This window comes from Cryphonectria parasitica, assembly GCF_011745365.1.
Source record: "Cryphonectria parasitica EP155 unplaced genomic scaffold M406scaffold_5, whole genome shotgun sequence".
Lineage (NCBI taxonomy): Eukaryota > Fungi > Ascomycota > Sordariomycetes > Diaporthales > Cryphonectriaceae > Cryphonectria > Cryphonectria parasitica.
The window spans coordinates 2,858,683-2,869,858 of NW_024468913.1; the positions used below are offsets into that span (position 1 = coordinate 2,858,683).

The following is an 11,176-nucleotide window of genomic DNA, read 5'->3' on the forward strand; positions in this document are numbered from 1 at the left end:
TGACTGGGTGGTGGATCCTCAAAACAAGCGCCTGAGCAAGCACATAAACACTGCAGCAGGCCTGGAACTGTTACCGCTGTACTGTACACCTCACACCTCTTCTCCCTCTCCACCTCCAAGACTGCATCCAACCCATCACAACACACCAGCCACCCTCCTCTACTCTCTCTCTCCTTTGATCTTCCCCTAGGAGAGCAGGTCATTACCCATTGGCAACAACAATTTCAACACACACAAAGGCAATATCATCAGCCAGCAGGACACGCAGGAGACACAATCTCTGCCTGGCCACCAATATCCATCCAATCGCACCTCCAGACGCGTCTCGCTCTCACCGATGCTTGTCTTTTGAGCCATTCCCCTACCTGCCCACCGCCCAGAACACAGGGGGGGCCCAACATCCAACAGACACATTTTCTGTCTTGACTCCAAACAGAGCATTCAGTCCTTTTTATTGACTGTATATTCACGTGTCTAGACATACTTCGCATCTCTTTTCACTTAGTTGCCAAGTAGTCCATTGTAAGTTTTGGAATAATGGCCCAAACCTTGACCCTGAGCCTTTCTGCCTCCACCCTTTTCACCCACCCAACCCTCTGCAACAGCTCAATTTTTTTCACCACCCCGACGCGCTGCCCGCAGCCACGTCCACGTCCACAGTTGTCCACAATCTGCAGCTCCAGCTCCACCTCCATCTCAACCTGAACCTGCACTTTATCCTGCAGCTCCAGCTGGCCTTGCCCACAACCCAACACCTCTTAGACACATGTCCATCTTCTGCCAATCTGGCAACAAAACAATCAATCCCACCCTTAATTGACTTTGTTTACTACAACAGGCCCCATCAGCATTTGGGTAAATGAAGTCTGACAGAACAATCAGCAATATGCCTCCTGTAAGATATCTCCCTCCCTCTCCTCTTGGTCTAATCTCCAAACAACCAATTCGGGTGTCACTATACAAGAAGCTTTGTCAATCGCTGCAAGCTCTTGATGCCATCAACAACCGCCCCATCCTGCCCCATGTCAGACCTCTAATATCTTGAAATAGGGACGTGCTACCACCCGCGCCGCGCGCGTCGCCGCCAACGAGAACGATGAGAACAGCGGCCTCGGTTCCCAACGTCTGACGCGTGCTAAGGCAGCCGCGCTGCATGTCGACGAGCTGTCCCAGCCCAACAAGCCCCTCGCGGCTAAGAAGGCTGGTCTCAACGCTAACGTCACCGGTGCTACCCGCAAGCGTGCTGCCCTGGGCGATGTCTCCAACGTCACCAAGATTGAGGTCAGTGAGGGAAAGAAGATCGGTGCCACCACCAAGTCGGCTACCGTGTCCAAGACTACTGCGAACCGAGTAACCAAGAGCTCGACCGTTGGTACCACTCGTGCCGCTCGCGGCGGCCCCCTCACATCCAAGGAAACCAATGTCACCAAGAAGACCAAGGCTTCTGGCCCTGGCGAGATCGGCTCCAAGCGCAAGGCCACCGCTGCCGCTCTCGCCAAGAAGGGCACCCCTGAGGGTGCCGAGCCCGTCCGCAAGAAGCCACACACTGCAGAGAAGGAGAACGTCAGAGCCCAGAAGGAGCAGAAGGCTGTCGAGGTTGAGCCCCAGCCCGAGCCCGAGCCAGCCCAGGACACCCAGGCTGATTACCTGGCCACCAACGACTTCGAGTACCCCGAGGGTGTGAAGGATCTCGACTCGGAGGACCGCGATGATCCCCTGATGGTTGCCGAGTATGCCCACGAGATCTTCGACTACCTCCTGACCATCGAGCCTTCCTCGTTGCCCAACCCCGACTACATGGAGCACCAGGACGAGCTCGAGTGGAAGACGCGCAGCATTCTCGTCGACTGGCTCATCGAGGTCCACACCCGTTTCCATCTCCTCCCCGAGACCCTGTTTCTCGCAATCAACATCATTGACCGTTTCCTCTCCGAGAAGGTCGTCCAGCTCGACCGTGTCCAGCTCGTCGGCATCACTGCCATGTTCATTGCATCCAAGTACGAGGAGGTCCTCTCCCCCCACGTCGGCAACTTCAAGCACGTTGCGGACAATGGCTTCTCCGAGTCTGAGATCCTCGCTGCCGAGCGATTCATCCTGCAGACTCTAGAGTACGACCTCAGCTACCCCAACCCCATGAACTTCCTCCGCCGTATTTCCAAGGCCGACAACTATGACATCCAGACCCGTACTGTCGCCAAGTACCTGCTAGAAATCAGTATTGTCGATCGCCGCTTCATGCCCTACCGTCCCTCCCACGTAGCTGCCGCTGCTATGTACATGGCACGCCTGATCCTGGACCGTGGTGACTGGGTAAGTTGAACGATTCGTAGATCGCCGGTGGAGGTGCTGCTTCTTGGAGTTAACTGACAGACTACGTTCCAGGACGAGACGCTGTCATTCTATGCCGGCTACACCGAGACTGAGATCGAGCCCATCATCCACCTCATGGTCGACTACCTGGCGCGGCCCGTCGCTCACGAGGCCTTCTTCAAGAAGTATGCCAGCAAGAAGTTCCTCAAGGCGTCCATCCTGACGCGCCAGTGGGCTAAGAAGAACGCTGCCGTTTTTGGCATCCACAACCTGGACCGACCCCTCGACGAGTGAACCAAGCCACCCACACACACACACATACAACACTCGGTCATCAAAGCATATCTTCTCCCCTGTTCATGACATAGACATACGGGTCTATTGATCCCCAGTTGTCACGGGCGTTGCGTTGCAGCATCTTTCTCAGCATTCCGGCAATGAACAGATACCCAAGGTTATGATCTCTCACTCATGAATTCCATAGACCAAGAACGAAGCTCCAGTATCAACGTCACTCGTATGCGCGGCTCTGCATACCTTTCTCACTGGATCACAGGGCCTTGTGGATAATAAAGTTCTCGGATTTCGCTCTTCGTGTGTTTTTACGGTGGCGTCTGGTGTTGAACGGGCAGGTCAGTTGGAGGTGTTGGTGGTACTCAGTTCTTCGCGTGTTTGATAAATTCTTTTTTTATCCTTTTCCCATTGTTGTATGTATGGTCTGTGTTTTTGTGGAGTTCGTCACATCGCTATAGCTGTTGAGCGGACAGCGCATGCCGCTCACATTGCTCCTCCTCCTGGCTTGTCTCAATGATTTCACATCGACGGTTGGATGGTCCGGATGGCATGGCAGCATATGTCAGGGGTCACGGTTCTTTTCGATACGGACGGTGGTCTCAACGGAATTGGGACAGGCTGCATTGCACTTTGTACATATTATTGTTATTCTGTTGGGTGGGTGATGCCAAGGGACTAACCATACCAGCCTTTGTTTTCGTTGATTAGAAAAGGAATCGAAAAGGGACCATTTTCATTATTCTTACTACTGCCATCCGCATTGTCTCGGGGCCTCTGTCATCTGCTTCCTAGGGAGGCATGAGGATGCAACACATGTCGGCTTGTTTGTGGACTGTACTGTCTTGACGACGTGGTGTGTTGATATCTGTTCCAATATGCACAGGATCCTTATACACAGCCTGGCGGCCTTCACTATGCTGTCTCATCACCAAGGGTGGTCGTCATTTCCGTCGCCTCCAGCCCCAGCTTCTCCCATCCCCTTGGGGCGTTCGTTCTTAGCCTCCTGCACTGATGCCGCGCTGGCGCTTACTTGCCCCGTTGCCGTTTTGCCATCCTCCTCCACATCGTCATCGGCACCAGCAGCAGCAGCAGCGGCTGTGCAGCTCGCCTCGCCGTCGCCGCCTCCACACCCGTTTTCCACAAACTAAGTGATTAGGCTCGTGCCTCTCAGCCGCGAACTTCACCTCGTGCCGTGCTCCCGGGGAGCCTTCTGTTTCTGCCTGTCCCACTCCGTGCGGGCCCACTCCACTTGGTTTCGCTCGTAGGTCATTGTGAGAAGGGTGGTCATGGTGATTGGGGGCCTGTTGTGAGGGGTGCTACGGCAGCCGCCAGTAAGCCAGCAGGCTTTGCGGGCTAGTTTGGAGAGGGAGGATGTTGGGTCGGCTGGGTCATTGTTGTTGTGATTTGGCATTTGTGAGAGGGTTGCTGAAGGTGGCCTGAATACTGCATTGGCTGGACCATTTGGTTGAGACTCGATGGGACAGTGGTCTGGTATGTCAGTCATGAATACGGCGTTTGTGGTGCCTGCCTGGCAGAGAGAGATTCGAAGATGGCCTTATTCTTTAGGGGCTTCGAATCTAAAAGAGCAGCTGGTCCCGCCGTCGCGATGTAATATTCATTCACAAGTCTACAGGCACTCATCGTGGTGTCATCTTCCAGCCTCTCTTTCTCTTCGTCGCTATACATGTCGCGTTCACTCGGCGCTCCTAGTCACTTGACTGGCGCTGCAGATTGTTGTCTGGGCACGCACGAAGGGCAGAAAGACCTGGCTGTCTCTTTAGGGGGCTTGAGAAGCAAAAGGTTTTCCAGGTTCGTCAGTCTGCTTAACACACTTCAGACTCCGCCCCGTGAGCAGTGCTCGCAATAACTCGACCGCCACCCCATCGTGGATGTGGTATATGTTGATGGTACGGGCATTGCGGATGCCCCCAGCCATCAAGACTTTTGACTCAGAGCCTACAATAGATGCGCAGGATGAATCAATTTCATTGTCTGCGCTTCTAGGGGCTCAGCTGTAGCCGGTGCCGGGTGCCAGTGACTCACTGGCAGTGAATCACGCACATAGTTATCAAAAATTGGTCCAGGTTTTCTTTCTTTCTTTCCTCCCCCCCCCCCCCTTCTTTCTTCTTCTTTTTCTTCCTTCTTCTTGTGTCTTGCCATTTTCATCCTGTTAATTGAGTAATGGTGTTGATGGTCGGTAGATAAGACACATTATAGTTGAAAACGATGATGGCGGGCGAGGTCTGGAAGGGGGGGGGGAAGGCCTGCGGGAGCCGATATCATATGCGTAGAGTGATGAGGGAGAAACAAGTTGGAAAGCTCAGGGCTGCAATGCCAATATGAGTTTGCAAAGAGTATTCCCTAGTACATACGACCATAGGTAGTGGAGAACTTGGGATCCCGTCTGCTCTCCCCTAAATAAGCCACTAACCGCCGGATTAGTAGTTAAGTGGGTGACCATTAGCGAATACCCGGTGTTGTATGTTTTTGTTAAATTTGTGTACATGTTTTTTTCCCCATGAATTTTTTTCTTTTCTCTTTTTATTTTTCAAATAAAGTTTACAAACTTTACCTCACGAATCAATGACCATGTTACTACTCCTCTCATCCTTGTTTCATAATTCTATTATCGAACGAGGAAAGGGAGAGACAGCCAAATGGCGACATTTTCCCTGCGGGCCACCCAATGGGCACACCATTGGAATTCCACTCCCCTGATTAGTTGCATGTTGAAAGAGAAGGGAAATAAAAAGTACCGTAGGGCCTGCCAAGTTCCTACATGTGCCAACAACACCCCCTCGAACGTTGACAAGAAAAAAAAGAAAAAAATCTCACATGATGCTACCTCTCTATCAAAGAAGAAATAAAGGAAAACACCGGAGTGGGGAACGAGACTTGGGAGGTGGGGGGGCTGATGTAATCGCCTTCCCATGAAGCTTTTCAATCTGAAACGCCCTTCTCCGGCACGACGGATCTTTGGGAAAGGAGGGTGGGCGGTGGGCATGTGTTACGAGAAGAAGGAAAAACTTGGGGGGAGAAGGTTCCTCGTCTCACGATAAGGACGTTTCCTTTTTCCTCTTCTCATCTCGGAGAAAATGTCTCTTCAGGGGTGAAGGCTGTGTGGGGAGGATTCCAGTTGGTTGAAGTATGTATGTAGGTTCGGTTTCGAGTTTTGGCCTCGTGGCGTGGGTGTCATGTCTATTGCTCTCTCGGTGGCGTTGGTGAGTGCTCACCAATTGTCTGGGCCATCGAGATCTGGTTTCGTAGCGGAACTGATGATGCAGTCAGGTCACTCGCATATCATGTCAACGTATGGATTGCACACATCGATACGTCTGTGTAAGGAAGAAGTGATTGTCGCGATGACGCAGCTGAAGCGCCGCAGTGCTGGTTTGTTTGCATTTGTCTCTTGCTTGTTTGTATACCTTGGGGGTGGGACTTTTCTCTTCCACACCCTCATCGTTCATACGCTTCTTCTCATGTGTAGTAAAAATTCCCCTGCCCTTTCATCAAGGTGTGTCGTAGCAGCCTGCCTCTCATAAATGATTGAAAAGAATAGAACGCCCTCTTGCGCCAGTAAACAACTGAAACTCCATGTCTCCTCTCTGTCTCGCGCGCGCTCACCAAACAAGTTCAACAATAAATTTCCCCAATCTCCCTTCTCCCTCGTGGAAAAGAAAAACGGATCGAGATGGGAATCCTTCCGCCCATCAAACATCGGAAAACTTGGAGGCCAAAGCCCGCAAAGGGAATTCTGGCCAGTGGCGATCTCTGAAGAATTACTTCATGTGAACCGGCGCCATCGTGAATGGTAATGGCATGAAATCCTGTCAAAGTCCTCCCTTGATTTGGTATCGTAGTCGGTGTCATGGCGCCGATAGAGAAGAGAAGAAGGAAGTAAAAGAGCAGAATGAAAGAGAGAAAAAAAGGGGGTGTTTGAAAATAGGCTCGGCTTGTGGTTGGAAATTGGTGGTGGTTGAATGTAGAAGCAGGAGAAAGACAAAAAACCAAAACATGCCCTATCAGTCAGGACAGTTCATAGGCGATGCAAAACCACCTCTCCCCTCTTTGTTTATAAAGAGGAGAAGCGCTCCTCCATGCTGCCATAGAAGACGATAGGCCTGGGCTCGAGGATGTTGAGCTCAGAGGAGAACTGGGCGTGCTCCTCCTGTAGGTCTATGATGGAGGCCTGGCGCAGCAGCACGCTGTTGATGGTGGACGCCGCTGATGTCGAGGAGGTGTTGGAAGCGTATGACATCCTGGAGCCCTCGGATCTCTCGCTTGAGGTGGTCGATCTCCGGCGCATGTTGAAGGGAGGGAGCGAGCCCGAGGAGAGGGAGAAGTGGCTGTGGAGTGGTTGGAAGCCGAACATTGTGAGATGATTGGTGATTGGTGAGAGCGGTGAAGCGTTCTGTTTGATGGGTACTCCTGATGGAAGAGTCGTTCTGCTTTCGAAGAGACAGATGGCAGGTTTTGAAGTTTCCAAAAGGTTGGGTTGATGTTGTTGGTCTGATGACCGCAAGGGGGTATTAAGAGTTCTTGTTGGAGGATCGTTTTCCTGGTTCGTTCAAAGCAAAAAAAGGCTCAGCCCGGTAATTGATTGTCCAGTCCCAAAAGTGCACGAGAGCGAATGACTGGAATGGAAGTAGATTTTATGGTTGTATGTGAGTGTGCGTGTAAAGAGTGGATGATCTGGTCCGCGTGCACAGATCACTAGCCAGCCAGATAGGCGGTAAGTGGAGAGAGAGGAACGGTTGTTGAGTTGTTCAAAGACAGGGGGTTCGGAGATATCCAGACGTCGTCAACGGACAGACACACGCAAGCATGTGTACACGACGGTTGAGGGGAGGGGAAAGGATGCAGATTAAGAGAGTTGTTGAGGTTTGTCTCCGTGTGCAGTCGACCCAGGAGGAGGCTTGCGTCTTTTTAAGTATCATGCTATGGATGAGCCACACTCAAAACTTACATAGACGCAACACGACTAGTAAATGACATGACACTACACCCACCCTGCTACCTACTTGAGGAAGGGATGGAGAGGATGATGGATACCATGTCATGGGGGGGTGGTGGACTTGTCAAGCCGGGCCGGGATAAGGGCGACCTGCGACCTGCGACCTGCAACCCCCGTAACTTGCAATGATGGCCAGGGGAATCCCGATGGTCCTCAGACCATGAATAAGCGGAACCTTACCCACGCAGCATTGTGCCACAGTGCCAGCTTGCCCTGGGCTAGACTCGAATTAGGCCCCAGCACGACCGGGTCACCCGGCATGCCCTGTAGCATTGTTGCTCGGTGATGCCAGGAATGCACATGGTCAAATGGTTGCAAGCAAGGAGGAGGAGTCTTGTGTCTCTCAACCCCGCTGTGTGCGCCGCGATAGTTTATTTTTGTGAACACGTATTTCTGCATGCAGATTGCTGGCAAGTCCGTCAACACGAGGGGGAGGAGAGAGAGGAGGGGACTGAGACAGACGACTCGGGACTTTGACTTTCCAGAAACCTCACTCAGAAAAGACACCGATAGGTCCTGCGTCACAGCTCAATTGGGATGAATGGACAGACGGCGCTGCCTGCCTGTGCAGCTTTGTGTGTGCGTCTGTGTGTTGCTTTGGTACGCAGGTGGCGGTCTGGTCAGGGGCCCTCGCTGACAGACTTGACACACAGCAGACTACAGACTTGTCGAGGCGAGTTGATGCTGAAGCAGTCCACCTCGAGGCTTCCTGCGCCGCATGCTGCAGTGAACCCTCGTGTTGCCCCCCCTGCTCTGGCATCCGATCTTTTTTTTTCTTCCTCTCTTTCCCTTCCCTTCTCCATACCTTGAGGGCTCGAGATGATTCTCCCCCCGTGCTAGAAGTGGAAACATGCTCCAGTTGTCCCAGGTCGGAAACAGAGCCGGCCCTGGGTTTGAGAGTTCAGTCTGCTCTGCGCAGCTGGAACGCGGCAAGGGGGGTGGTCTGACAAGCTGCGGCCGGCGCACGTCTGCCGTGCAGTTGCAGACAGGTACATAGTAAAAAGTATTGCCTGGAAACGGCTTGGCCTTGCAACTCTGATAACTATCCGAAATTGACCTCGATCTGGAATTGTTTGGCTGCATGAAACAGCTTGAAAGGGCTCTCGTCTGACCACACATCCGACAATGGCTGTTGCTGCTGCGGTTGGTCTGGCGCAGAGAGAGCTCGACCTCTAGGCAGTCAATCGCTGCTGCGCCATCTCCCGGGCTGTCTGCGTGGCCATCTTTCCAATGTTTGGTTTTCTCTTCGAAACGGCGAAGGCAACAACGGTGTCATGACGTTTTGTTGCGTGAGATTTTGTTCTGTATGGCCGGGTTGAGCAAAAAGGTCGAGCTCATCACGAGCTGGTTGGGGAGACGGTCATGTCATCCATGCCTTGCATAATCGACGGCCCAGCTAAACCAGGGCAAGCGCAGAAGGAAGGGGGGGGGGGATACGCCCGCGATGTCCCCAGGTCTTGTCTTAGACCCCTAAGCAGGCGAGTCCTAACACTGACTAGCCTTGAGTACAGGGGGAAAGCACCTTTTTTCCTTCCTACCAAGGTGTTCTGGCTGAGTTTAGTCAGGGGACCAGGGGGCTCCCTCCATCCACTCTCAACAGGGGAAGCCACCCGTCTGGGTTGGGCATGTCTCAGAGCCCACAACTACAGCAGGGGATCATGCTGCAGCAGGCATGGCACAGGCCAACGCCCTATTGGCCCGTGTTTCACCTTTTTGCCATCGACCTCCCAACTTCATCTCCTTTATGGCTGGCTGCCCTACATTTTGATGATTCCTCCTCGCTGCACGATGTTGTAAGCGAGCTGTTATAGCGTCCACCCTCCCCTCTCCTCAGGCTAACTCTGCATCGAAGCCTTCTGGAACGTTTCGATACACCAGGTTGGTAAAAGGCGTTCTTGGAGTTTGGAAGGTGGTCGGCATCTCATGCAAGAGGGGGTGGCTTCTTCTTCTTCTTCTTCTTCTTCTTCTCTGTACCGCAGTGGACAGTGTTGTGATATTCATGGAACAGCACTTGGCTTTCTCAAAAGGACTTGGCAAGCTATCATGGAATTCCATGCCCTACCTACTACTACTGCATAAGCAGTGATGATTATCACTCTCATCGCCACTTATCTCAACCAGATGTACGGGTCAAAGGGAGTTTGAAACATCAGGGATACCAAGCTGCAATCTATTCAGCCTCCTGCGTATTTCATGCACCGTACCTGCATGCACACTTTTGTCCACCCGGCCCCTGGCCCTTGAAAGTGTGCTACGTAATACGAAGTCCGTCCATTCGATACATGCATAGTAGTACCAGAGCTGACGACAACTTCTTCTCCCTGTGATAGATGGGATGCTAGTTTCTCAGATTCCGTCTTCCCCTGGTCACAACCGCTCCCCTGGGATACTATGAACTAACTGAAGTAGGCGATGGAATGCTAATCAATCTTGCAGGTCTTGGTATCTGATTATCTGCACGATGTGCAACAAGAGTCCTGGCGATCACACACAAGACAAGTTGCCTCCTCGCATTGCGCTCGCCTGGTCTTCCCAACATCCTTTTCGGGATTTACTACTAGTCTGTAGCAAGATCGTTCTAGCTTTTGCAAATCTCGCGGGGTCAAGGTGTGAGTGCCCAGCCAAAGGATGGCCCGCGATTGGGTGCACATTATGAACATTGAGCCTACTTGGCATGCCGTTCAGTCAGAACAGAGACGCACATGGAAACCTTTTCAGAGTTGCGACGAGGATCATGCACTCGGTCACTTTAAAGAGTGCATCGTGCTCCGCCCTGGGAGCTATCACGACCACACACTGTGACCAGCTGTTTTTTCTCGAAACCGTTGATCACCCTCCCCCAAGGTACTGGTGGTGGTGACAACGGAGATCATCATCACCAAGCCCTCCACGAGTGTCACAACCCGAGAAGTGCCATAATCCTGGATCTTGAAGAAGACACCCAAGACGTGGGGGAATAACTGGTACAGCACGTACAAGCACCCCAACCCAGTGGCAGACTTTTCTTACTGTGGCACTGCCTGCAGGGGGGAAATGGAGCCTTTGTCTTGAAATAGAATCACTTCAGAGTTTGGTTCTGTCTCGGCATCAAGCACACATCAAGACCAGACCGGCTTCATGCGTTTTGTATAAGCCACTTGTCTTTCCAAACTTTCGCTCATTGCTCGACCGATCACTTACTATATCGCCGAACAGACAACCCGAAATTGTCATTACAGGCCTGTGAACACGAGAGAGAGAAAGAGAGAGATCAAAAAGGGAAAGAGAAGGAAGGGAGAAAAAAACACAAAGTACCCACCGCTCGCATGAAGGCTGCCTCCTTCCACTATGTCTTCGTGATCGACCCACTCTGCCTTGTGCGCAGTCTTCGTGTGAGATAGATTTGCTTGCTTGCACCGTAGACTCAGCCTTATGCCCTCCCCTCGGCCGCCGATTGTCCCTGCCTCTATCTCCACCGCCTTCTAGTCCCAGACCCATTATGGACAACTCTCAAAATAGTAACCCTGATCTGCGCCGGCGGGCTGGGTGGGGACGAGAGGAGAACCCCAAGAACTGGGG

General features: G+C 52.4%; 2 protein-coding genes across 2 annotated transcripts; one reads left to right on the top strand and one right to left on the bottom strand.

The window, feature by feature from the left end:
* Positions 1-116: 116 nt before the first annotated feature.
* Positions 117-2,604, top strand: M406DRAFT_91116 (uncharacterized protein; the record flags this gene model as incomplete). Its single annotated transcript, XM_040926193.1, has 4 exons — positions 117-522; positions 839-895; positions 1,051-2,310; positions 2,383-2,604. The coding sequence occupies exons 2-4, from the start codon at positions 860-862 to the stop codon at positions 2,602-2,604; spliced, it is 1,518 nt and encodes a 505-aa protein (XP_040775810.1). The 5' UTR covers positions 117-522; positions 839-859.
* A 2,320-nt stretch (positions 2,605-4,924) lies between these two features.
* Positions 4,925-5,110, bottom strand: M406DRAFT_260019 (uncharacterized protein; the record flags this gene model as incomplete). The annotated part of the gene is made up of 1 exon (XM_040917333.1): positions 4,925-5,110. The coding sequence occupies one exon, from the start codon at positions 5,108-5,110 to the stop codon at positions 4,925-4,927; it is 186 nt and encodes a 61-aa protein (XP_040775811.1).
* Positions 5,111-11,176: the final 6,066 nt, after the last annotated feature.